Here is a 27,457-nt window from a genome sequence, read left to right as displayed (position 1 = left end):
AAAGGACGCTTCCATTTTCTGGAGTCTCTGAGGTTAGCCAATCAATGGGAAGTCGGTGGTTGCTAAGACGCATTTGAGTTTGCTCCACCCATACTTAGGACTTTAGCCAATGAGAACCTGTACTTTGGACGGTTGCCGCGAAACCAGTGAGATTATTTCCAACGCCGGGGAGTCTTGGCGCATGCGCAGATTGGGGAAGGTTCTGGAAGACGACAGAGCTGCCGCCATTTTGCGGGAAGAGGAGCCGCTGTACCTGCAGTGCTGCTTTTCTTGCCTAGACTCTAGGAACTATCCGAGCTCCACTCCCCACAACATACTCAAAGGAACGGAGAGAACCAGGACCCCCCTGCGGGGACCCGGAACTGGTGAGAAACCCCAAAACCCGGTCCCCACCGGACGTCACCAATGCGTGACGTTGCTGCACGGCGCCTCCCTCTGACGTCACTGGCAGAAAATGGCGTCACGAAGAGATTCAGGCGAACTTTTAACATTCCTTTGTTTGTTTTGACCTGGAAGTGTTAGCTACTTAAATGTAGCCCACTGCCACGATTTTAGAGTTGGGCACCCTCGTGGCTGTATCTTGCACCGATAAAGATGCGGTTTCTAGAATCCTGTGATTTTTCTTTCCGGGTCCCTGCAGCCGTGACACTTAGGGTCGCCCACACTGGAGAGGGAGCATCGACCCTCCGCGGCCTGAGAGGACACGCATCATCAGTTTCAGCCACTCGCACCACCATTCAGAGAGAGAGAAGGGAATTGAGCTTTCTTCCTCAATCTCTAGTCTGTCGAAGATTCATGTTCACTATGTTGATCTTTATGGGCTTTTCCCATTTAACTTTTTCAAGCACTCATTCCAGTAGGCGTATTATGATGCCACATATGAAGATTGAGCCCTGGGACACTGGCTCCCGCAGAGATTGTGCCAGTTGGTTGCCTATGGGACCTCTTTTTTTTTAATTTTTTTAAGGCGGAGTGTCGCTCTGTCACCCAGGCTGGAGTGGAGTGGCGCGATCTCGGCTCACTGCATCCTGTCTCCCGGGTTCAAGCGATTCCCCTGCCTCAGCCTCCCGAGTAGCTGGGATTACAGGCGCCTGCCACAACGCCCGGCTAATTTTTGTATTTTTAATAGAGATGGGCTTTTGCCATGTTAGCCAGGCTGACCTCGAACTCCTGACCTCAGGTGATCCACCCGCCTCGGCCTCCCAAAGTGCTGGGATTACAGGCGTGAGCCACCGCGCCCGGCCTATAGGACCATTTTTTAAAGCTACACAACATGGGGAGGGTAGTCCTTCAAGTAGCTTTTATCGTTCTCATTGTTACTCTTTTGTTAAGCTGCCTTCAGTTTGTAGGTGTTTGTGCCCAGCTAAGTGATCAGACCCTGGGGATGGCGCTACCATCACCCCTGGGGCTCCAGCTTTTCGTGAATTCTTCCCGAATTGGTCTGACAGTGGTTCTCTCTGCTCCTTTAGCAGTGGGGTCTACCTGTTGGCTTGTGCTATGACGAGGTCTAGGAACTGACGTGATTGTGGGTCTCTAATACTGTTTTTGGAGCAGGATGGAAGAAAACATACTCTGTATGTGGATGAGATTGAGTGGACCTTGACCCATAAGTTGGGACATGAAGAGAGCGTTTGAAAACTACCAACCTGGGCCGGGTGCAGTGGCTCACGCCTGTAATCCCAGCACTTTGGGAGGCCGAGGCGGGCGGATCACGAGGTCAGGAGATCGCGACCATCCTGGCTAACACGGCGAAACCCCGTCTCTACTAAAAATACAAAAAAAAAAAAAGAAAAAAGAAAAAGCTACCAGCCTGAAAATGCATAGTGTTTGCTACCTTATTGCTTTTAGCACATCTAGAAAGACACTAAACCCAGTGAGATTGCAAGTTTCAAAATATTGTGTTGTATATGGCTTTGCTTAAACGGATATATTTGTTTCTGAGTGAAAACTTTTTACGTAGAGGTTTATTTGTAGAGGCTTGTAAACTTAAGTGTAAGTTTTAGTGTGTGTGTTAAGTTGTTCTTACCCCGCATTAGCACTCAACAATGAGCAGTTCTTGAAATCAAGCATTTCATTTGGAGGGGAAAAAGCAGATTGTAAAAAATAGTTCATAACAGAAAATTTGTGTAGACTTGGCAGCCAAAATGACTGAAACAGCTTGAGTATAAAAAACTTTTTAGGCCGGGCTCGGTGGCTCATGTCTGTAATCCCAGCCCTTTGGGAGGACTAGGCAGGCGGATCACCTGAGGTCAGGAGTTCGAGACCAGCCTGACCAATGTGGAGAAACCCCGTCTCTGCTAAAAATACAACATTAGCCAGGTGTGGTGGTTCCTGCCTGTAATCCCAGCTACTTGGGAGACTGAGACAGGAGAATTGCTTGAACCTGGGAGGTGGAGGTTGCAGTGAGCCGAGATTGCGCCATTGCCCTCCAGCCTGGGCAACAAGAGTGAAACTCTCTCAAAAAAAAAAACAAAAACAAACTTTTCTTTTTAGAACTATTTTCCCATAGTGTATATTAGTTTAATACTTTTAAGCATACACTGTACATGCCTCAGATATAGGAGACTCACAATGAGGTTTAGCTAATGGGACTGATTATTTTGATAAACATATGAGAAGAACATTCATGTTCAGTGAGTATATATTTAAAAGTAGTTATCTTGGTATACTGTGTCCTTTTTTTTTTCCTTTAAAGTTAATTACAAACCGTATGAGAAGTAACCTGATATAATAGATATAATGTTAGATTTGAAGTCAGAAAACCTTTCTGATCAAGAATTAGCTCCTCTGGCCAGATGTAATCCTAGTACTTTGGGAGGCTAAGGTGGGTGGATCTGTTGAGTCCGGGAGTTTGAGACCAGCCTGGGCAACATAGTGAGACCATGTCTCTACCAGAAAAAAAAAAAAAAACCCAAAATATGAAAAGTTAGCCTGGCATCATAGTGCACACCTGTGGTCCCAGCTACTGGGGAAGCTGAGGTTAGAGGATTGCTTGAGCTAGAGAGGCAGAGGTTGCAGTGAGCCGAGATTGCAACATTACACTCCAGCTTGGGCAACAGAGTGAAATCCTGTCTCAAAAAAAAAAAAAAAAAAAAAAAAATTCTTCCCTTTGAGCTGTGTGACCTTCTCTGTTTTGGGGATTGAGACAGAATCTCAATCTGCTGCACAGACTGGATTGCAGTGGCATGATCACAGTTCACTGCAGCCTCAACTTCCTGGGTTCAAGCGATCCTTCCATTTCAGGCTCCCGAGTAGTTGGGACTACAGGCACGCACCACCATGCGTGGCTAATTTTTACATTTTTTGTAAAAATGGGGCCTCACTGTATTGCCCAGGCTGATTTTGACCTGGCCTCAAGCCATTCTCCAGCCTTAGCTTCCCAAAGTGCTGAGATTACAGGCGTGAGCCACCCCCTCTGCCTGGCCCTTGAGCTATGTATGACTTTGAGCAGTTCAAAAAACCTTAGTTTTAAAAAATTTGGGTATGAATCATATATTACCTGTCTGCAGCATTTGTTACCTTTGATTGCTAAATAAATATAAAGTGTTACTGGAAGAAGTAGAAGGCCAGGCACAGTGGCTCACGCCTGTAATCCCAGCACTGGGAGGCCGAGGCAGGCGGATTACCTGAGGTCAGGAGTTTGAGACCAGCCTGGCCAACATGGTGAAACTTCGTCTCTACTAAAAATACAAAAATTAGTGGGACGTAGTGGCGGGCACCTGTAATCCCAGCTACTCAGGAGGCTGAGGCAGGAGAATCGCTTGAACCTGGGAGGCAGAGGTTGGCGTGAACTGAGATTGTGTCACCGCACTCCAGCCTGGACAACAGAGCTAGACTCCTTCTCAAAAAAAAAAAAAAAAGCCAGGTGTGGGGCTTATGCCTGTAATCCCAGCACTTTGGGAGGGCGAGGCGGTCGGATCACCTGAGGTCGAGAGTTTGAGATCAGCCTGACTAACACGGAAAACCTGGTCTCTACTAAAAATATAAAATCAGCTGGATGTGGTGGCGCATGCCTGTAATCCCAGCTACTCAGGAGGCTGAGGCAGGAGAGTTGCTTGAACCTGGGAGGCAGAGGCAATTGAGTTTACTGGTTTTTATGTATACCAATTTGATTTGGGTTTAATTTCCATTTAAGCCTTAAATTTGGCTCCAAGTAATTTTTCTCTAAGAATCTTCTCTCTCCATAACGTGCTTAGCACAGTGTCTAGCAGTTGTAGGTACTGTAAGTCATAGAATCATAGTTGTAATTATTACACTTATTTAATTGTCAAAATAGGATATGGACTCTTAGGGCAACCAGGGCAGCATTGTTGCATAGTGCATTAGCTGCTTTAAAGAGGACAAAGTTCCTCTTTTTTTTTTTTTTTTGAGATGGAGTCTTACTCCATCTTACACCCAGGCTGGAGTGCAGTGGTGTGATCTCGGCTCACTGCAACCTCTGCCTCCCAGGTTCAAGCGATTCTCCTGTCTTAGCCTCTTGAGTAGCTGGGACTACAGGCGCCCACCACCATGCCCGGCTAATTTTTGTGTCTTTAATGGGGATGAGGTTTCACCATATCCGTCAGGCTGGTATTGAACTCCTGACCTCAGGTGATCCACCCACCTTGGCCTCCCAAAGTACTGGGATTACAGGGTGAGCCACCACGGCTGGCCAACAAAGTTCTTACAGTTATGAAAAAGTCTGATTATGATAGCCTCCTTGCATAGAAATTCCTCAGGTTTTTTTTTTTAACGGCATGATTGAGGTACATTTAATGGGCACACGATAAAACTGTATACATTAAAGTGTACACTTTCATGCGTTTTGATATGTTAAACACCCATGAAACCATCACTCCCAAAGATTTGTTTGTTTTTGTATTTTTGAGACAGAGTCTCGCTGTGTCATCCAGGCTGGAGTGCAATGGCGTGATCTTGGCTCACTGCAACCTCTGCCCTCTGGGTTCAAGCAATTCTAGTGCTTCAGCCTCCTGAGTAGCTGGGATTACAGGTGCTTGCCACCACACCCGGCTATTTTTTTTTTTTTTTTTTTTGAAACAGAGTCTTGCTCTGTCACCAGGCTGGAGTACAGTGGCACGATCTTGGCTCACTGCAACCTCTGTCTCCCGGGTTCAAACGATTCCCCTGCCTCAGCCTCCTGAGTAGCTGGGACTACAGGCGTGCGCCACCATGCCCAGCTAATTTTTGTGTTTTTAGTAGAGATGGGGTTTCACCATGTTGGCCAGGATGGTCTCGATCTCTTGACCTTATGATCCACCTGCCTCGGCCTTCCAAAGTGCTGGGATTACAGGTGTGAGCCACCATGCCCAGCAAATTTTTTTTTTTTTTTTTTTTGAGACAGAGTCTTGGTCTGTCACCCAACCTGGAGTGCAATGGTGCCATCTCGGCTGGCTGCAACTTCCGCCTCCCGGGTTCAAGCAATTCTCCTGTCTCAGCCTCCCAGGTAGCTGGGATTACAGGGATGCGCCACCATGCTTGGCTAATTTTTGTATTTTTGTATTTTTTTTTTGAGATGGAATCTTGCTCTGTCACCCAGGCTGGAGCACAGTGGCGCGTTCTCGGCTCATTGCAACCTCCACCTCCTGGGTTCAAGCAGTTCTTATGCCACAGCCTTCCAAGCAGCTGGGACTACAGGTGCGTGCCACCACGCCTGGCTAATGTTTTGTATTTTTAGTAGAGATGAGGTTTCACCGTATTGGCCAGGCTGGTCTCAAACTCCTGACCTCATGACCGTGCCCAGCCTTAATTTTTATATTTTTAATAAAGACGAGATTTCACCATATTGTCAGGTTGGTGTCAAACTCCTGACCTCAGGTGATCCACCTGTCTTGGCCTCCCACGGTGCTGGGATTACAGGTGTGAGCCACAACTCCTGGCCCCAAAGTTGGTCCCAAAGTTTTTCTTGTGCCCTTTTAATTTTTTTTTTTTTTTTTGAGACGGAGCCTTGCTCTGTCGCCCAGGTTGGAGTGCAGTGGCGCGATCTCGGCTCACTGCAAGCTCTGCCTCCCAGCTTCATGCCATTCTCCTGCCTCAGCCTCCCGAGTAGCTGGGACTACAAGCACCCGCCACCACGCCCGGCTAATATTTTGTATTTTTAGTAGAGACAGGGTTTCACTGTGTTAGCCAGGATGGTCTCAATCTCCTGACCTCGTGATCCGCCCGCCTCGGCCTCCCAAAGTGCTGGGATTACAAGCGTGAGCCACCGCGCCTGGCCTTCTTGTGCCCTTTTAAAATCTTTTTCTCCCAGCCCTTCCCCTTACTCCTATCCCTAGGCAACCATTGATCTGCTTTCTGCTTTCTTTGATATAGTGATTAGTTTGCTTTTTTTTTTTTTTTTTGAGACTGAGTCTCACTCTGTCTCCAGGTTGGAGTGCAGTGGCACAATCTTGGCTAACTGCAACCTCCGCCTCCTGGGTTCAAGTGATACTCCTGCCTCATGCTCCCGAGTAGCTAGGCCTACAGGCGCGTGCCACCACGTCCAGCTAATTTTTGTATTTTTAGTAGAGACAGGGTTTCACCATGTTGGCCTAGATGGTCTCGATATGTTGACCTCGTTGTTGACCTGGTGATCTGCCCGCCTCGGCCTCCCGAAGTGCTGGGATTACAGGCATGAGCCACCGCACCTGGCCTAGTTTGCATTTTTAGAATTTTGTGTAAATGGAATTGTTCATTGTGTACTTTTTGGGGGGGGGGGCTGGTTTCTGTCACTCCGTGTAATTATTTTGAGATTCATCCATGTGTGGGTTGATAATTCCAGACCAATAACATTTGAATAATTTATCCTATTGGTTTTCTTTGGTATTTTCTGTTTTTCTTATTTGACAAACTGGTGGTAGACAGCCTGGGTAAAGGCAGTTTCTAGATGTGAAAGCTTGGGGAGGCACGTTTTACCTTGCCTGCCAGAGAGAAAGGTTTCAAGATGGGATTGGTCGAGCCTGTCTTAATCATCATATTTCTGAGTTACCTAAACTGTAGTTGGTATTGGTTAGAAAATGCTCAGGGATAAGCCCCTAATTATTGGTGTTCAGGGTATGCGGAGAGGAAGACGTTAGGGCAAATCTGCATTTTGGTGTTGCTTTGACTTGCTTCTGATTTTTAGTCTTGCCTCTTTATCTTTTTATTGGACATAATGCGCCTATATTTGTTTATTATTTTTTCGTTTTATATTTTTCTCACATCTGTAGCAGCCAGGCCTGTTTTTATTATTTAAGTTTAAACCAGGTATTTATTCAGAATTTTGAACAGTAGAGTGGAGACCTAATGTCTATTTTATAGTGAACAGTAGTTTGGCTACCATCATTTTCTCTTCATAGAACAGGATCAGTGTTGTATTTTGTTTCTTCCTAGATACTCAGTTTTCTTCTATATCCTTGACTATTTTTTTATGTATTGTTTTTTGTGTTTTTTGTTTGTTTGTTTTGTTTTTGAGACAGGGTCACACATTGCTGCCCAGGCTGGAGTACAGTGGCGTGATCTTGGCTCACTGCAACCTCCACCTTATGGGTTCAAGTGATTCTCCTGCCTCAGCCTCCTGAGTAGCTGGGATTACAGGTGTGTGCCACCATACCCAGCTAATTTTTATATTTTTGGTAGAGGGGGTTTCGCCATGTTGGCCAGGCTGGTCTCAAACTCCTGACCTCAGGTGATCTGCCTGCCTTGGCCTCCCAGAGTGCTAGGATTACAGGTGTGAGCCACCGCGCCCGGCCTATCCTTGACTGTTCCAAGCCACAAAGTCGAACTAGTTCACATCTATAGGGTGTAAAAATAAACCTAGAGTAAGTGACAGCTGGTAAGGTTTCTTTGCAGTTCAAGAAACAGAACTGAAATCTGTATATCTTGAAGTCTCTTTCTTGGAGTGGGAAAGAAATGTGTGGTGCTGGAAAAATATAAAACAGATTCTTACATATTAATATCCTCTCCCCAGATCTGACAGGATGGCATCTGATGACTTTGACATAGTGATTGAGGCCATGCTGGAAGCTCCCTATAAAAAAGAAGAGGTAATATTTTCCACCTCACTCCTGGAATTGGGTTAATGAGAAAGAGTAGTTGTCGATCATCACTTTCAACTTTCAACATTTTATGAATCCTCTTTCCCTGCTTATTTATTATGTAGAATAACTAATCATAAAAGGCATAGTCTTAGTAAGCTTTGCTGGAGACTATGGTTAAGAGCCATACTTTTAGAGACAACCTCAGAAACTGGAGTGGGCACATAATGTGGTGTTGGTAATCTGTGCTTTGCTCAAAACTCGAAGTGACACAGTAGAAAGTCACTGTACCTCAGACCTAGCACCAATTTCTTTTTTTTTTCTTTTGAGACAGAGTCTCGCTCTGTCGCCAGGCTGGAGTGCAGTGGCACAATCTTGGCTCACTGCAACCTCCGCCTCCTGGGTTCAAGCCATTCTCATGCCTCAGCGTCCCAAGTAGCTAGGATTATAGGCAAACACCACCATGCCCAGCTAATTTTTGTATTTTTAGTAGAGACGGGGTTTCACCATGTTGGCCAGGATGGTCTTGATCTCCTGACCTTATGATCCACCCACCTTGGCCTTCCAAAGTAATGGGATTACAGGCGTGAGCCACTGCGCCCGTCCCAGTTTCTTTTTTAATATATTTTTTATAGAGACAGGGTCTTGCTATGTTGCCTGGGCTGGTCTCGAGCTCCCAGGCTCAAGTGATCTGCCTTGGCCTCCCAAAGTGCTGGGATTACAGGAGTGAGCCACTGCACCTGGCCCACTTAACAGCAATTTGCTTGCTTGCTTGCTTGCTTTTCCCTCCCTCTGCCCTCTCCTCCCATCCCTCCCTCCTTCTCCCTTCCTTTCCCCCCCACCGCTTTCTTTTTTCCTTTCTTTTTTTTTTTTTTTGAGATGAAGTTTCACTCATTGCCCAGGCTGGAGTGCGGTGGCGCGTTCTCAGCTCACCACAACCTCTGCCTCCGGGTTCAGGCGATTCTCCTGCCTCCCAAGTAGCTGGGATTACAGGCATGTGCCACCACCCCTGGCTAATTTTGTCTTTTTAGTGGAGATGATTTCTCCATGTTGGTCAGGCTGGTCTGGAACTCCTGACCTCAGGTGACCCGCCCGCCTTGGCCTCCCAAAGTGCTGGGATTATAGGTGTGAGCCACCGCGCCCAGCCTCTTTTTTTTTTTTTTTTTTGAGACAGAGTCTCACTAGGCTGCCCAGGCTGGAGTGCAGTGGTACAATCCCAGTTACTGCAACCTTTGCCTCCCAGATTCAAATGATTCTCCTGCCTCAGCCTCCCAAGTAGCTGGGACTACAGGCGTGTACCACTATGCCTGGCTAATTTTTCTATTTTTAGTAGAGATGGGGTTTCGACATGTCGGCGAGGCTGGTCTCAAACTCCTGGCCTCAATTGATCCGCCTGCCTCAGCCTTTAAAAGTGCTGGGATTACAGGCGTGAGCCACTGCCCCCGGCCTAGCACCAATTTGTAACTCTCCTGGGAAATGTTAGTGGAGCAGATGTTGGGTAACTGAAGTTTGACATCAAAATCTGTCATGCTGATCTCTTCCTTTTAGGTAGTTTCCTTGATTCCTTTCTTACTCCCTTTGTTAGGAAATAAGGGTGCTGAAAATCTGGCTAGATAATCAAGTGGTTTGATTTATTCCTTGTCCACCTTTGTTCCTTTGCCCATTGGAATCTGTGTGTCTGCCACCTTATACCTTGTGACATTTTCCTGGTGAATGCCTCAGGATGAGCAACAAAGGAAAGAAGTTAAAAAGGATTATCCTAGCAATACCACCAGCAGCACCAGCAACAGTGGCAATGAGACCAGTGGAAGCAGCACCATCGGGGAGACAAGCAAGTGAGTGTGGGAGGAAGAAATGGGTTGGCAACTTGGGGAAGGGAAACAGTTTTGTCCATTGGAAAAATAACCAGAATAGGGAGATTGTTTCTGTTAAGACTGCTGACTGTTAGTAATGGCTCCACTTAGGTCATGAGAATAATGGTGACTTGATTTAATTATCTAGTCTTCATTTTCCAGTGTAGATTTGTGGATTAGTCCTAGCATCAATATACTTCATTTGAATAAAATACCAAGAGGGGCTGGGCGTGGTGGCTCACACCTGTAATCCCAGGACTTTGGGAGGCCGAGGTGGGTGGATCACCTGAGGTCAGGAGTTCGAGACCAGATTGACCAACATGGTGAAACCCCGTCTCTACTAAAAATACAAAAATTAGCTGGGCGCGGTGGCAGGCTCCTGTAATCCCAGCTACTCAGGAGGCTGAGGCAGAAGAATTGCTTGAACATGGGAGGCAGAGGTTGTAGTGAGCCGAGGTCGCACCATCGCACTCCAGCCTGGGAAACAGAGTGAGACTCTGTCTAAAAAAAAAAAAAAAAAATAGCAAGAGGACCCCTGATTTGGAAACACCAGGTTTTGCTTCGCATTAGGGGGAAAAATGGCCTCTTCAGATGCCTGACAGCTTTCAGGGCTGTAAGTTGGTATTGTGCAATTGCTGTGAACCACTGCTGGATCATCTTCGGGTCTTTGGTTTTTTCATGCTTTCTGTTTCATTCTGGCCTTACTGTAATTCCTTTTCTTTGGCAGCAATAACGAAACCTTCTCTTTAAGAATTTACACTCCTGACCTGGCGCGGTGCTCACGCGGGGCTCATGCATGTAATCCCAGCACTTTGGGAGGCTGAGGCAGGTGGATCACTTGAGGCTAGGGGTTCAAGATGAACCTGGCCAACATAGCGAAACCTTGTCTCTACTAAAAATATAAAAAATTAGCTGGGCATGATGGTACATGCCTGTAATCCCAGCTACTCAGGAGGCTAAGGCATGAGAATCGCTTGAACCTGGAAGGCAGAGGTTGCAGTGAGCCAAGATTGCACCACTGCACGACAGAGCGAGATTCTTTCTCAAAATTAAAAAAAAAAAAAGAAGAATGTACTCTCTTTCACAGGAAGAAGAGGAGTCGGAGCCATAGTAAAAGCAGGGATAGAAAGCGCAGGTCAGTAATTCTGGGCCAGGCACAGTGGCTCGTATCTTTAATCCTAGCACTTTGGAAGCCAAGGCGGGAGGATCACTTCAGGCCAGGAGTTCAAAACCAGCCTGGGCAGCATAGCAAAATCCTGTCTCTACAAAAAATTTAAAAATTACCCAGGTGTAGTAGTACATGTTTGTACTCCCAGCTACTTGGGAGGCTAAGGCTGGAGAATTGCTTGGGCCCAGGAGTTCGAGGTTGCAGTGAGCCGAGATTGCAGCACTAAACTCCTGCCTGGGCAACAGATGGAGAACCTGTCTCAAAAAAAATAAAAATAAAAATAAAAAATTAAAACATTTAGCTTAAAACACAAACACATTGTACAACTCTACAAGTTTTCTTTATGTCCTTATTCTATAAGCTTTTTTCCATTTTTAAATTTTTTTGTCTTTTACTTTTTAAACATTATTGTTATTGTTGAAAACTACGACACAAAGACACATGAGCCTAGGCCTGCAGAGGGTCTTTCACCTCCACATCTTGTCCCACTGGAAGGTCTTCAAGGGCATTAATACACATAGAGTTGTACTCTGCTGTAACAGTGCTTTCTTTAGGAGCACCTTCTGAAGGACCAGCCTAAGGCTGTTTTATAGTTAACCGAAGTAGAAGTAATATATTCTAGAATGATAAATATAGTAAATACATGAATCAGTGACATCATTACTTTTTATCGTGAAGTATATACTGGACGTAATTGTTTTATTTTTAAACAATTTTTAATTGATGCATAATGTATGTAGTTTCTGGTATGTGTGAAATTTAATACATATAATTTGTAAAGATCAAATCAGTGTACTTGAGTTATCCTTGACTTAAATGTTTATCTTTTCATGATGCTAGGAAACATTCAAATTATTCTCTACTAGCTATTTTGAAATGTATAATAGATTATTGTACACTGTAGTAATAACCCTACTGATTTGTTGAACACTGGGTCTTATTTTTTCTTTTTTTTTTGAGACCGAGTTTCGCTTTTGTTGCCCAGGCTGGAATGCAATGGCGTGATCTTGGCTCACCGCAACCTCTGCCTCCCAGGTTCAAGTGATTCTCCTGCCTCAGCCTCCTGAATAGCTGGGATTACAGGCATGTGCCACCATGCCTGGCTAATTTTTTTTTTTTGTTTTTTGAGGCAGAGTCTCACTCTGTTGCCCAGGATGGAGTGCAGTGGCGCGATGTCGGCTCACTGCAACCTCCGCCTCCCAGGTTTAAGAAGTTCTCCTGCCTCAGCCTCCTGAGTAGCTGGGATTATAGTTGTGCACCACCACACCTGGCTAATTTTTGTATTTCTGGTAGAGATGGGGTTTCACCATGTTGGCCAGACTGGTCTGGAACTCCTGATCTCAAGTGATCCACCCATCTTGGTCTCCCAAAGTGTTGGGATTACAGGCGTGAGCCACCGTGCCTGGTCTAATTTTGTGTTTTTAGTAGAGACGGGGTTTCTCCATGTTGGTCAGGCTGGTCTCGAACTCTCGACCTCAGGTGATCCGCCCGCCTTGGCCTCCCAAAGTGCTGGGATTACAGGCGTGAGCCACCGCGCCCAGCCCTGGGTCTTATTTTTTCTATTAAATGATATATTTGTATCCATTCATCTACTTCTGTTCATTCCACCCACAGCCGCCATCCTTCCATCCTTCCATCCTTCCCAGCCTCTAGTAAACACTAGTCTTTCTATCTTCATGAGATTCACTTTGTACATAATCGGATGTGCTGTATTTTTATACAACTGGGAGTGCAATAGGTAATAGTTTGGTTTACACCAGTATCACCACAAACACATAAGTAATACATTACGACATTACAGTGGCTGTAACATCACTAGGTTATACGAACTTTTCAGCACCATTATAATCTTATGGGACCACTGTTGTATATGCACTTGGTTGTTGGCCTAAACATGATGTGGGCATGACTGTAGTTGTTTCCCTCTGTAGTCGTAGTCGAGATCGGGATCGGTATAGACGGAGAAATAGTCGGAGCCGAAGTCGAGGTCGGCAGCGTCGTCACCGTAGCCGTAGCTGGGATCGTCGACATAGTAGTGAGTCGCGAAGTCGGGACCATCGTCGTGAGGATCGTGTGCATTACAGGAGTCCTCCACTTGCCACTGGGTATCACTTTTTGCTAATAGATTCACTTTTGTATAATAATCTGGATAAAACAACAAATGCACTATGAACCCTGCTTGAGGGTGCTTATTATAACACATTGTGATTGGCAGGATACTCAGGCACAGAAAGGGTTGGTATTCAAAATTTACTGGCGTGGTGGCTCATGCCTGTAATCCCAGCACTTTGGGAGACTGAGGCCAGAAGATCACTTGGGCTCAGGCATTCAAGACCAGCCAGGACAACATGGCGAAACCCTGGCTCTACAAAAAATGCAAAAATGAGCTAGATATGGTCATATGTGTCTGTAATCCTAGCCACACAAGGAGGCTGAGGTGGGAGGATTGCTTGAGCCTGGGAGGCAAAGGTTGCAGTGACCCGAGATGGCGCCACTGCACTCCAGCCTGGGTGACAGCGGAAACCCTGTCTAAAAAAAAAAAAAACAATGAGATGAGGTACTGGAATCTGGTTTTCTCACCATGGAAGACCCAGCATTGGACCAATGAGAATAAGGTTTCACCTTTTGTTTTTCTCTATTCTTTAGTTATAGGTATGGACACAGTAAGAGTCCTCATTTCAGAGAGAAGAGCCCAGTCAGGTGGGTTGATAATGAACACTGTTTTAGGGATTGTGAGGTATGAATAAAAGGTTATTTGAGCCAAATTACAGGAATGTGTAATACTTGAGGGTTAGCTGGAGAACAATGACCAGGTATTGGGAGGGCTGGTCTCAACACATTTCACTCTTCAGGGAGCCAATTGATAATCTGAGTCCTGAGGAGCGTGATGCCCGCACAGTTTTCTGTATGCAGTTAGCTGCCCGAATTCGGCCTCGAGATCTGGAGGACTTTTTCTCTGCTGTAGGCAAGGTAACCCTCCCACCTTAGTTTTCTTCTGAGTAGCTTAGCTTGTATCTCCCTTTATGCCCAACTCAGGATTTCTTTTGCGTCCTGGATAGGTTCGCGATGTACGTATCATCTCAGATCGGAACTCACGTCGTTCTAAGGGCATTGCCTACGTGGAATTCTGTGAAATCCAGTCTGTGCCACTGGCCATTGGGCTGACTGGGCAGCGGTTGCTGGGAGTGCCTATCATTGTACAGGCTTCACAGGTGAGCAGGCTGAGAAACAGACATAAGATTTTAAGGGGAGAGGGAATGTGGGACATGACCCATCATTTCCTCCTTCCCCAGGCAGAGAAAAACCGACTGGCAGCCATGGCCAACAACCTGCAAAAGGGCAATGGTGGACCAATGCGCCTCTATGTGGGTTCCCTGCACTTCAATATCACTGAAGACATGCTCCGGGGCATCTTTGAGCCCTTTGGTAAAGTGAGTAGAAGTGAGAGAAACCTCTGAAGGGAATTGGAAGAAGTGGGGAGGGTGAGTGTTTGAGTGTACTTCTCTGTTGTGCCTGGCCGTGATTAACCTGCTGCATACGTCATAGTGGGCATATGAGTCTGTGCTGTGAAAGTTTGGCTCCATCTCTATTCATGTGCTTGGTGGACAAATAAGTTAGACACAAATCAAATAATAGGCCAGGTTAAGAAAGATTTAAAAATACAAAAATTAGCCAATGTGGTGGTGCACGCCTATAGTCCCAACTAGTCGAGAGGCTGAGGTGGGAGGGTCACTTGAGCCTGGGAGGTCAAGGCTGTAGTGAGCCTCGGAAAAAAAAAAAAGGCCACCTTTTACCAAAATATTTCTACTGACTAATCTTTTTTTTTCCGAGACAAGGTCTCACTCTGTCACCCAGGCTGGAGTGGGTGAGACTTTTTGAGACTCTGTCTCAAAAAAAAAAAAAAAAAGCAGTCTGGTAGGAAAGATTGAAGATGTGGGCTAGTCAAAAGTTTACTGATAATTTCTCACTCTTCTACTACAGATTGATAATATTGTCCTGATGAAGGACTCGGATACAGGCCACTCTAAAGGTTATGGTTTCATCACGGTGAGTCTCTAGTCTTTTAATTTTTTTATTTTACTTTGGGTTTGTCCACTTGTCTGATTTTGCAGCTTAGCTTCATCCTCCTCCTTTAGGAACTGTCTAAATGACCCATAAACCCTGGTGCCTGAAGCTTGGACTAGCCTTCTACCCCTTGAGATGAGTGCATTGCTTGAGATCTTGGCTTTGCTCCTACACTCTGTCAGTGGCCCTGGTATGGGGGTGTTCAGGAGTTCAACCAGCTTCCCTGGTGCTGCAACTTGGCTCTTTGGGTAATAGTAACCAGGCTGCAGCTAAAAGGTTGGGGGTGTGAGGGAGGTTAGGTATGGACTTTTAAAGACATGCTTTATAGAATTGATGTTTCTCATAACAGGGATGGGAATAGGAAATTATACTTCCCTCTGGTGCTACCCCGTTTGAAGCAATTTCTGCACCGAGAAGGATCAGTTATTAACGTAGCACTATGGGGAGAATAGTGAGGCCACCTAATTATGGGCAAGCTTCACCTTTTCCTGACATTCCAACAAAATGGTTGCCAATTCCTATAACTGGTTCTTCCAGCCCCATGTGACTCCAGGCTGAGAACTGGCTGCCAGCCACAAAGTCTGATAGAAGCTTGTATTTTCTGGGCTTAAACCAGGCAGCATACACTCCCACAGTTACCCACAGGGCAGAGGGCAGTAGGTTGTATTCTGTCATTGGAATTGCTCACCTCAAAAATATCCAGTAAAGGCAAGCCATGTATAACACCTGCCTAGGAACTGTCAGTACCACATGCCAGGCCCTAAGGCAGGTAATGCTGCTAGCTAGCTAAACAAGCTAGCTGTGGTGTTGACAATTCTGTGGTGGCAAGTAACTTTTGTAACCTTTTCTCGCTCTCTGTGTGACTGAGATATGGAAAGGCTTCTGTGGGGCATTTTTGCCCTTGCATTGTTGCCTTTTGGGTCAACAACCTTGACACTTAAACAAACAGCAGACTGGGAATCCTCTTTGTACCAGTGTGTAGCTGGGTGCTGCTGATAAAAGGGACTAGAGAGTAAAGGCCTTCTGGTCAGCAGGTCACTTAGTCAACAGCTCTCGTGTGTATGTGGGGGTGTGCGTTCTGCCTTGCTGTCAGCACTAGGGTGTGTTCCCTCTTAAGCCTGGAATTAGGAGTTCCAGATTCCTAGTACTTAACTAAAATTTGGCCAGGCGCGGTGGCTCACGCCTGTAATCCCAGCAGTTTGGGAGGCCAAGGTGGGTGAATCGCCTGAGGTCAGGAGTTCGAGACCAGCCTGACCAACGTGGTGAAACCCCATCTCTACTAAAAAATAAAAATAAAAAAACTAGCTGGGCATGGTGGTGGGTGCCTGTAATTCCAGCTACTCGGGAGGCTGAGGCAGGAGAATTGCTTGAACCCAGGAGACGGAGGTTGCAGTGAGCTGACATGGTGCCACTGCACTCTAGCCTCAGTGACAGAGTGGGACTCCGTCTCAAAAAAAAAAAAAAAAAAAAAATGACTAAAACTTACTAGGATAGAGAACTGAATTAAAAGCCCAGGAGCCTTGTTCTTAGCTTGTCTTCCATTTGATGTACCCATTTGTGAAATAACTTGTCAGGCTAGGTTTCCTACAATAATAAAATTTTGCATTGTTAGATTCTTAATGGAGCTGAAAGATTGAAAAGTGACTGCCATTGAGTCCGTTGGAAAAGGTCCTTTTCAGAGAACCATTTTGAGGTGATGGGCCTAGGTCATATTTTCTGGGAAAGAAAAGTTTGTACCTCAGTGAGCATACAATTTTCCTGGGATAGTAGGACTAGGGAGTGTTACTGGGTCTTTGAGAGCATGTCTTTGGTGAGTAGGTGACTAACATGGCCTGGGTTTCTCATAGTTCTCTGATTCTGAGTGTGCCCGGCGGGCCCTGGAACAGTTGAATGGGTTTGAGCTTGCTGGTCGACCTATGAGGGTTGGCCATGTGACTGAGCGACTGGATGGTGGCACAGACATCACTTTTCCTGATGGGGACCAGGAGCTGGATCTGGGATCAGCAGGTGGACGTTTTCAGCTCATGGCAAAACTGGCAGAAGGTAAAATATCTCCGCAAGGTGAAGATTATGGGGTTGAATTTTAGATGAAGGGTTGGGGCTTAATCCCACCTTTTCTTTTCCTTTTAGGCGCTGGAATCCAACTGCCAAGCACTGCTACTGCTGCTGCTGCTGCTGCTGCCGCCGCCGCCCAGGCTGCTGCCTTGCAACTGAATGGAGCAGTTCCCTTGGGGGCCCTGAATCCAGCAGCTCTGACTGGTAGTCTTGGACATGGGAAAGGAAGGGAAGGTTTGGGGGTCTGGAAAGAAGGAGTGCGCGGTGCTTGCTCACTCACTCTGCCTGTCTTTGTTCTAGCTCTGAGTCCAGCCCTGAACCTTGCCTCCCAGTGTTTCCAGCTCTCCAGCCTCTTTACCCCCCAGACCATGTGAGTCTCAGGGTCTAGCTCATTCTAGCCTTTGATTATTCTCTTTCCTTTGGCTTCCCATTTACCTCTTCTTTCCACAGGTAAATCAGTGGCACAGTATACTGCCTCCTTGTGCCTCTGGATCCTGCCACTTCACATCTACTCTTCCATGGCCCCATTTCTCCATTTTGTGGACCAAGCCATCCTGAGGGCATGGACATTGTCTCTGAGGAAATTGGGGCCACCCTTAAGATACCAAGAAGAGCTCCTGCCCATGGTCCCACTGGAAATGGACTCTGCTGAGCAAAGCCGCCAGTTGAAGAGAACAGAATCCACACCTGCATTGAATACCTGTTTCTCCATGCGTATCGTCTCTGAGATTACCTTCTTGCCCTTTCCAACACCTTAGTGATTCCTCAATTCCTCCCCCATTGGGAAGGCCATAGGGCATTAACTGAAGGAACTGACCTCTCTCCTTTTCCTGTACCTTTAACCTTTAGTCTGTCAAGGAAAACCCTTAGGACCTCTGAATCAAGAGGACTGAGTTTGTGGGTGAACCTTGAAGGTGCTCTTTCTGCTACAAGGGCCCTGGGAGATAGCATGGACGTGCATTGAGAAGCCAGCCTCAGACCTTAGCTTGAAGCAGCTTGAGGCCAGACCTACTGTAGGCTCGGCATCTTGCTAGGAGGCATGGAAGTGATCTATCCTGCCAGGAGGCCTCAGAGTGATCTGTCCTGCCAGGAGGCGTGAGAGTGATCTGTCCTGTGAGGCATTTAGGGGCTTTCAGGAATTTAGTAAAAGGTGGAGTATGCCTTTCCAGTATCTTCCATCTTCCTTTGTATACTTGTCCTTCCTCCCATTTCCTCCCTTTGGCCCGAGGCAGGAGGATGGAGGGAGGCTGCTACTCTACCACTTCTGTGTGCCTCTACTGTGGCCTCAACCCTGGCAATTAAAGCTACTCCCATCCCTTACCTGGGCATGTGTGAGCCCTTCTCACTGGATTTTATACCCTTGTGTCTGTGTACATAAATATATATACATATATATATATATATATATATATAAACTTTGTACAAAAGGCAAGCCTCCTCCTTGTGGCAGCTGTTGCCCATTTGTGTGTGGTCTTTGTTGTGTGTCTGACAACTTCTCATTAGCCCAACTTATGATGTTTCTAGGGATATAAAACATTAGTAACATCATTGTGTTTCTTTTATTTATTTAACCACCTTTAGAAAGAAAAATGAAAACTCACACCTGGGTGGGGTTCCCATTCTGTATCTGCATTACACTGTTGATCTATGGTTGTCTTCTCCGTCTGTCTTCATCTTAACTATCTCCATCCCAACTACCCACTGGACAGAATTACCCAAACAGCCAAGTTGCAGCACCAGGACAGACTTAGACTTAACAGCCTCCTTCTCTGTGCCTAATGACAGATCTTATCTTTCCAGCAGATGGCACTATGACAGTACTGCATTCTACACTTGTTTTTTTCTAGTGGGGGGGGGGGGGGGGTTGTGATCTTGAAGAGTTAAGTACCAGAGCTAAGCTGAGCTTTCTGAACTCTATTGGCCTTTGTACCTGCCTTTGACCCTCTTTGTAGTAGCAATCCCAATCCAATATCCAAAGGGGTTTGGGTCTTGTATAACAGCAGGGTTCTCCTGACCTGATGTCTACTGTTGTTCCTCTGTCAGTCCCCTCAACTCCTGCTTTCCATGTGGCTCTGCCTGGGATAACACAGGCCTGGGACCAGTGAATTCTAGGGAACTGAGTATTCCAGAAATACCTCTGTGAAAGGGAAGGTGCACCTACCACTGTCTTAATAATAAGGGGGTGGGAGAGCGGCTGTCTCACCCAGCTTAGGGACCAAATGAGAAGGCCTGAATTCAGGGGCAGGGCTCTGTGGGGCTCCTTTTTTGATCTCTATGGCAACAAAATGCTAAGACTTTCTTATGCTAAAAATATGGATAATTGCTGTTAGGTTTTAATTTGTCAGCTCTCAGACTTCTAAGCCAGTGATGTTAGCCTCTGGGGTTGCTTTTAACACAAAATCATTTAAATACTTGAAGCCTGCTTGAGTCATAAAAGGCCAGTGGGACTCTAGCTCCTAAGTCTGTTTGCTGCTTCTGTAACAATAGCACAGACTAATTTGTAAAGAAAAGAGGTGTAGGCTGGGTGCACTGGCTCACGCCTGTAATCCCAGCACTTTGGGAGGCCGAGGTGGGTGGATCACGAGGTCAGTTCAAGACCAGCCTGGCCAACATGGTGAAACTCTGTCTCTACTAAAAATACAAAAAGTAGCTGGGCATGGTGGTGGGTGCCTGTAATCCCAGCTACTCAGGAGGCTGAGACAGGAGAATCACTTGAGCCTGGGAGGCAGAGGTTGCAGTGAGCCGAGGTTGCACCACTGCACTCCAGCCTGGGCAACAGAGCGAGCCTCCATCTCAAAAAAACAGAAAAGTGTATTTCTCACAGTTCTGGAGGCTGGGAATTTCAAGAGCATGGTGCCTGCATCAGGTGAGGGTCATCCCATGGCAGAAGGGCACAAGGTAGAAATGAGTACATGAGACAAAGGGACCATGGGCCAAACTTGCTTTCTAACAGCCCTCTCTCATGATAACCTGCTCTGTGATAGTGACATTAATCCACTCATGAGGGCTCTGTCCTTGTGACTCAATCACCTCGTATTAAGCCCCATCTTCAACATTGTTGCATTGGGAGTCAAATTTTCCAATGTGAACTTCTGGGGGACACATTCAAACCACAGCATTTCTGATTCTTCCAGGCCTAGATCTCACATGATGTTGCTGTTCTCCTGGTTACCACCCCCATCCCTTCCCCCATCTTATCCTAGTTTGCTTTCTGGACCTGGGGGGAAGGGAAGGAGGATGCACTATTTTTAGGTAGAAGCTGCTGGCTATGACCCAGCACCCCTACAGTTATTGATTTGGCTTCTAATGTATCTTGAGAAGTGCAGTGGGTACCGTTTTTGTTAGTCATCCTGAGGCCATGAACTGGGTCTTCTCATGGCTGGCTTGGCTCCTTCAGACTATTATAAATATCCACAGGCCTTGCCTCCCTGCCTTCCTCTGCTTGGTTTCCTTATGTTTCCATCCCCTAGCTACCTTGGCCTTCCTACACTCGGATCCTTCCACCTCAGTTCTTTCTTGTTCTTAGTTCCTCACATAGCCTCTTGCTGGGAGAGAGACAATGTTGGAAGTAAGGACGTATCTAAGACAATTTCCAGTCTTACTCCATATAAGGTGATGGTATCTAGTGACTTACAGTTGCTGTCGGTGTGTGACTCAGTGCCTTCTTGTTGCTCATCCCTCCATACGAGGTGGTTAGAGTGGAGAGAAGCGGGCAGTGAACAGACTCTGGGCCCAGCTTAAGGTAAAAGAAACTTCCCTCAACATCTACCTGCACATGGTGGCTGGTGGCGTAGGGGTGACATTGTGATCTAGATCCTTTGCCAGCATAGTTAGAATTTCCCTACCAGTCTTCAGTTCTAGAAAAGATTCTCACCTGATTTTTGACTTCCAGTCTATGCTTCTGTATTCACTAAGGTGGCAGCATTTCCTCCCTGTTCTTTAAACTGCTGTGCTCTTGACACAGGAATTCTGCCTGCTTCCTCCGACTCCCAACAACCCCCAGATAGGAGTTACCAGTAGAAGCAGAGGCTTGACCTGTGAACTTTTAGTCCTGGAGCATATCATGAAGGGAATTGAGTAAAAACCTGAAGGATGGAATTATATCACAGTCCCTCTTTTCCGTGTAATGGAAAGGCTTTAGTGAAAATCAGGCAGCAACACTTGGACAGTGAAAAGAGACTCTGAAAGGTGAGGTGACAGGAGGTGGCATAATGGTCATTGTTAACACTTATGCAAGGTTGGTTGTAGGTTAGGCGTTCTAATCGTGTATTAAGTCACAAAATCCTCACAACAATCCTCTCAAGTAGTTTATTATCTTTACTTTGTAAACAAGGAAACATATCCAAATAAGTTAAATAATTTTCCCCATAAGCACAAAGTTAGCAAGTTAGGAATTCCAATCCAAGTACTCTCGCTTCAGATCCCTTGATCTTAACCTTACCTGCCTCTCAGCACCACCATGGAAGACAAGGCCTTGGAGTCAGTGAGGAAGTGTCACTTTTCCTATCCCTGTACCCATAGCTCTCCGTAGACTCAGAATTTTTCCACTGCCATGTCTTTGCTTATCTTGAGTGACAGTGTTTGTGGGTGAACCTTGAAGGTGCTCTTTCTGCTACAAGGGCCCTGGGAGATAGCATGGGCATGTGCATTGAGAAGCCAGCCTCAGACCTTATCTTGAAGCAGCTTGAGGCCAGACCTACTGTAGGCTCAGCATCTTGCTAGGAGGCATGGGAGTGATCTAACCTGCCAGCTATTTCTCTTCCTTTCCTCCTTCTGCTGATCAAAGTCCTGTCCTTTAAGACCCTGAAGCTTTCCTAGGTGGAGTTAATCTCTCTTTTCAGTATTCTTTGTCCTCTTGTGGGTCATCTTACTCTACTTTTATTTAGTAAATAAAATAATTGCAATAAAAATTATTTTATTGAAAACTCCATTACTTGATGGTTACAGCCTGATGAGGCCAGACTTGGATGTCTTTCTCATGATTGCTTTGCCTTGCACATATTAAATGTCTGTAGAATTGAATGAATGCTGTTCATTAAAGTGTTAAAGTCAGCACCAGGGTTTCCAAAGGCTGCCCCTTCTAGGCTGCTTTTCCCAGCAGCCTCATCCATTCCTTCCTCACTCCACCAGGAGAGAAGATGCAGCTTTACTCTTTCTGATGTTACCATGGTAGCCTGTGATACTTTCTTTCTAAAGTGCTGCTTGCCATCCACCAGAGACTGATGTTTCCATGGCAACCAGGTGAAGGCAATAGTCACGAGCTGGATGCAGGAAAGGAATTCCGGTCTGAGAAGCTGCGTATCTGAATCTTCTAGCTTCAGACATCCTTTCCCCTCTCTCGTAACTTTTGCACTTTATATCCAGGACTGGTTTGCTCTCTGGTGTGCCCTTGGTTGAGAGAGCTCTGTGAAAGTGAGGTGAAGCAGACCAACCAACTTAGATCATGTGGGAAGGTGGGTGCAAGGAAAGAGCTGAGCAAAGATCACTTCAAAAAGTTGGATGAAGTCTATTAGTTGTTCAGATGATCTGTTCTCAAGAGCCCTTAAGGAGTTGGCTGGAGTTTCTGGAGAGCCATTAAGCAGTTATTTTTGAGAGCAATGGGTAGATGGATGAGGTGCCTGAAGACTGGAAAGCAGCCAGCAGTGCTGGATTGTAGAAAGGAGAAACAATGACCTTGGAAATCGGAGACCTGTCAAACTTGCCAATGTTCCAGAAAGGATGGGAGTTTCAGTCAGCTTTCAGGCATCAGGAAGCCTACTTGCTTAGAATTAGTGGTGCTAAGAATTCGCCTCCTCAACTCCTGAGCATAAGCAAGCTAGGGGACCTCCACCCTGTAGCCGAGTGTCACACTCTGGAACCACACAGCATGGTTCAGATCCCTCTTCCCTCACAAACTAGCTGAATAAGCTTGGGTAGGTTACTTCACTTCTCTCACACTTCATCTGTAAAAAGGAAATGATAACACCTATCTCATAGGGATGTTGTGAGAATTCATTGAGAAAGGTTTGGAACTTGGCTCATTACTGTCCTCAGTATTTTCACTCCTCTGGATGCCTACTCACTCGATTTTCTAGCTGACTTCATTCTCCCCAACTTTAGAGCTCAAGGTTTATGGGGAAAAGCAAGGGCGGTGCAATGGTGAAAATAAATCTTCATTTTTAAATAAATAAATTGTTCCTGCACTGAAGCCCCAAGCTTACAAGGTCTTGGGTCACACACAACCTGCCTAGTTTTCAGGAAAAGAAATCCCACTAGCCCAATCTCTTTATGCTTGAGGCTCTGTCCACATAGTTAGATTTTAACCAGATGGTTTCGAAAAGCCAAAATGAGCCCCCCTCACAGGTACCTTCAAGGTACCTAACACCATTAGCTTTGTCTGGCAGGGGAAAAATACCAGGGCACTCTGTTTTGTTTTGTTTTGAGACAGGGTCTGGCTCTGTTGCCCATGCTGGAGTACAGTGGTGCCATCACAGCTCACTGCAGTCTCAACCTCCTGAGCTCAAATGATCCTCTTGATTAGCTGGAACTACAGGTATGTGCCACTATGCCCAGCTTTGTATTTTTTGTAGAGATGGGGTCTTGCTATGTTGCCCAGGTGGTCTCGAACTCCTGGGCTTAAGTGATCCTCCCTCCTTAGCCTCCCAAAGTGCTAGGATTATAGGTGTGAGCCACCACAGCTGCCTGAGAGCACCCTCTGTTACCACCCTTTCCTTAGTGTCTCAGCCTCCCCCAAGCACCTGTCTTTGTTGGTCTCCAGAGCCTAGCCCTACACTGGCATTTTCCTTTCTGAATAAGTATTTTATTTATTTATTTATTTTTATTTTTTCTTTGAGATGGAGTTTCGCTTTTGTTGCCCAGGCTGGAGTGCAATGGTGCGATCTCGGCTCACCGCAACCTCTGCTTCCTGGGTTCAAGTGATTCTCCTGCCTCAGCCTCCTGAGTAGCTGGGATTACAGGCACGCGCCACCACTCCCAGCTAATTTTGTATTTTTAGTGGAGACAGGGTTTCTCCATGTTGGTCAGGCTGGTCTCGAACTCCTGACCTCAGGTGATCCACCCGCCTTGGCCTCCCAAAGTGCTGGGATTACAGTCCTGAGCCACTGCACTGGGCCTTATTTATTTATTTTTAATTAATTAATTAATTTTTTTTGAGATGGAGTCTTGCTTTGTCGCCCAGGCTGGAGTGCAGTGGCGCGATCTCGGGTCACTGCAAGCTCTGCCTCCCAGGTTCATGCCATTCTCCTGCCTCAGCCTCCCAAGTAGCTGGGACTACAGGCACCTGCCACTATGCCCGGCTAATTTTTTGTATTTTTTAGTAGAGATGGGGTTTCACTGTTTTAGCCAGGATGGTTTCGATCTCCTGACCTAGTGATCCGCTCGCCTCGGCCTCCCAGAGTGCTGGGATTACAGGCGTGAGCCACTGTGCCCGGCTGGGCCTTATTTATGTATTTTTCTGAGACGGAGTCTCATGCTATCACCCAGGCTGGAGTGCAGTGGCATGATCTCTGCTCACTGCGATCTCTGCTCACTTCAACCTCTGCCTCCTGGGTTCAAGTGATTCTCCCACCTCAGCCTCCCGAGTAGCTGGAATTACAGGCACCCACCACCATGCCTGGCTAACTTTTGTAATTTTTTTTAGTAGAAATAGGGTTTCACCATGTTGGCCAGGCTGGTCTCAAACTCTTGACCTCAAGTGATCCACCCACCTCGACCTCCCAAAGTGCTGGGATTACAGGCGTGAGCCAATTGCCCGACCTGAGTAAGTATTTTAAATCAGCACAGGTCCTCTGCTTAAAGTCAAGTTGTAATTTGAACACAAAAATGGAAAATCATGCAGTAAAATACCATCGTGGAGCTTCAATTGCCAATCTTTCCCCCAACCTTCCATCAGATGACAAAACCCAAAAAAGTGTCACCCGTGAGTCCTATAGAAGGCACGTTGGACTTTGTAGACCATAACTTAAATTTTTATCTCCAAATGGTGCTGTGCTTTGAGAGTTTAGCAAGCTGCTTTGATGCCTAAATAAGGGGCCAGGACATAGGTTGCAAAAGGCATTACTACTTCCACTGCTTCTCTGTATAATGCTTGAGAAATTACAAAGATCTTTGCTCTTTTATTTAGTCCTCATGACTTCACTATAAGGTAGGTATTCTTCATTTTAGAGTTGGGATAGCATAGCTGAGTTCAGCAAACCAGACAGGTTAAGAGTGACTTCATCCACAGACCCCCATCCAGGAAACATCCTGAGCACTAATTGAAAAGCATTCAAGGGCTTACTGAATTTGCATTCACATCTGGAGTTTTCAAGGCCACTAAGCTGTGGAAATTTGACATCAATATTCAAATAGATGAAAAGGGACCTTAAGCATATCCATCAGGGAGTCACCGAGATGATAAAGGCCTGAGAAGCAGTATGCTCTTGTCCGGCATTTGTGTCCTTTGACGACTGCACCATCCACCCAAATTTTGCTGCCTTCTTTATAGGAAGGGCCTTTTCCTCATGTGGTGGGCTGCCCACTGTTTCTTCTCTGTGCATTTGCTCATGTAGTTTGACCACAAGGAATGCTTTTCCTTCTTTCTCTCAACTATCTATAGCCTACATATCCTTTAAGGCCCAGTTTCTAAAATATGTCTTCCAAATTTACTGTTTCTTCCATTCAGAATTCCTGGAGCACATGAGATAGCCCCCAGTTAGATAGAATGTGGTATTGTTTGCTGCTATTTTGCCTGTTTTGTGCTGTATCACCTCATCCATCTCCCCAGCTTAATTGTAAGCTATTTGAGGGGCAGAAATTGTGTCTTATTTGTATTTGTTTTCCCCATTGGGCCCGGCACACTGATTGGCATATTGCAGATGTTTAGTACTTGAGAGAAACAAAATGTCTTCTAGCATTTGTGGATGAAAGATTAAAATGTCCAGGAAAATTTACTTAGATTGATGTGGATTGAAACTATATTAGATTAATAAAAAGATGCGTGTGTGTGAACTTCCTGGGAGTGAGGGTTTAACCCAGAGGACTTCCACATATGACCCCGGCAGTTTTTCAGAAGAGAAGAGCCCCTGTTCCAGTCTCTCTAGAGGGCTCAGATGCAGCACGGCCTAAAAGCTCATCTGTAGGCAGAGGCCCAGAGTGGAAAGATTTCCAGATGCAGGACTCCCCGTTCCTCTGACCCTCAGGGGAGAGCACACAAAGTCTATGCTCTGGGCCAATGAGGGGGTCTTGTGGGCAAAGGGGAGTGGGAGTAGCAGGGGCTGGGCAGGGGCTGGTAAGGGAACACGGACTCCAAGACAAAATTGCAGTGGTTAAGAGATGCATGAGGACACAAAGGACCTTACCTGGCATGGCAGCTCAGGTCCCAGTGCCCTTGGCTGACCTCTCACCCCAGCCAAGATCAATGGCTCTACTTTGCCTTGAGAGAGAAAGAGAGAATGGCCTGGCTCTCAGAGAAGGCCTCACCTCTCCCAAGTCTGGCGGGAGCCTGGCTTCAGCTTCCGTCTGTTCTGAGCTATTCCCTGTAGGCGTCTGGAGGGAACACACAGATGGGTCGGGCTGATGGGACTGGCTGAGTTGGGGGAGGGAGGCTCATGGTGTGTGGCTCCCCTCGTGGGGGAGGTCTTGCCATCATGGTCTTCCATACACGAAAGACATGTTTTAAGCTTCTGCCACATAAAAGGCACTGGGCCTTTCTTGTTCCTCATCCTCCTCTCTGGCCACATCTGACCATTGGTGATACTCTCCTAGAAACCCCTCCTCTGGCAGCAGTCACAACAGGCTCAATCCTAGTTCTCCCACTACCTCTTTGGCAGCTGCTTCTCCACCTTCTCCATCTATATACCCCCAGGATCTCCTTGTTCCCTCTTCTTTCTCTGGACCCCTAAGGCTTTGTTTTAAATTATTTTGTTTCTTTTTTTTTTTTTTTTTGAGACGGAGTCTCACTCTGTCGCCAGGCTGGAGTGCAGTGGCGTGATCTCGGCTCACTGCAACCTCTGCCACCCAGGTTCAAGCGATTCAGCCTCCCGAATAGCTGGGATTACAGGTGCCCACCCCTGCGCCTGATTAATTTTTGTAGTTTTTAGTAGAGATGGGGTTTCGCTATCTTGGCCAGGCTGGTCTTGAACTCCTGACCTCATGATCCACCGGCCTTGGCCTCCCAAAGTGCTGGGATTACAGGCGTGAACCACTGTGCCCGGCCTATTTCGTTTCATTTTTGAAGTGGTACTAAATGACACAGTTAAAAGTTCCAAAGGTAGGCCAGGCGCGGTGGCTCACGCCTGTAATCCCAGCACTTTGGGAGGCTGAGGTGGGTGGATCATGAGGTCAGG

General features: G+C 46.3%; 1 protein-coding gene across 9 annotated transcripts; it reads left to right on the top strand.

The window, feature by feature from the left end:
* The first annotated feature begins 35 nt into the window (after positions 1-35).
* RBM23 (RNA binding motif protein 23) lies at positions 36-26,120 on the top strand. 9 transcript variants are annotated; one of them, XM_024348648.3, is made up of 15 exons: positions 215-365; positions 5,513-5,634; positions 7,925-8,000; positions 9,714-9,826; positions 10,932-10,979; positions 12,944-13,117; positions 13,659-13,712; positions 13,865-13,982; positions 14,072-14,224; positions 14,306-14,443; positions 14,994-15,059; positions 16,925-17,120; positions 17,208-17,336; positions 17,433-17,502; positions 17,583-26,120. In XM_024348648.3, exons 2-15 carry the CDS (start codon positions 5,513-5,515, stop codon positions 17,584-17,586), a joined length of 1,461 nt encoding a protein of 486 aa, XP_024204416.1. In that variant the 5' UTR covers positions 215-365; the 3' UTR covers positions 17,587-26,120. The 9 variants fall into 9 exon arrangements, with proteins under 9 accessions (XP_001159475.3, XP_063649295.1, XP_016781352.2 ...); XM_001159475.7 differs by lacking the exon at positions 5,513-5,634 and having other exon boundaries at positions 36-365; XM_016925863.4 differs by lacking the exon at positions 10,932-10,979 and having other exon boundaries at positions 182-365; positions 17,583-18,559.
* Positions 26,121-27,457: the final 1,337 nt, after the last annotated feature.

The sequence above is a fragment of the Pan troglodytes genome, chromosome 15 (assembly GCF_028858775.2).
Source record: "Pan troglodytes isolate AG18354 chromosome 15, NHGRI_mPanTro3-v2.0_pri, whole genome shotgun sequence".
In the NCBI taxonomy this organism is placed as follows: Eukaryota; Metazoa; Chordata; class Mammalia; order Primates; family Hominidae; genus Pan; species Pan troglodytes.
This window is presented reverse-complemented; position numbering and strand designations above follow the sequence as displayed.

Bases quoted from the DNA above. Each gene is read 5' to 3' on its own strand.
- RBM23 (XM_024348648.3), top strand. From the start codon at position 5,513: ATGGAATCTTGCTCTGTCACCCAGGCTGGAGCACAGTGGCGCGTTCTC. The intron at 8,001-9,713 runs GTAATATTTTCC...TGAATGCCTCAG, and splicing joins CTCCCTATAAAAAAGAAGAG to GATGAGCAACAAAGGAAAGA. The intron at 14,444-14,993 runs GTGAGTAGAAGT...CTTCTACTACAG, and splicing joins TCTTTGAGCCCTTTGGTAAA to ATTGATAATATTGTCCTGAT.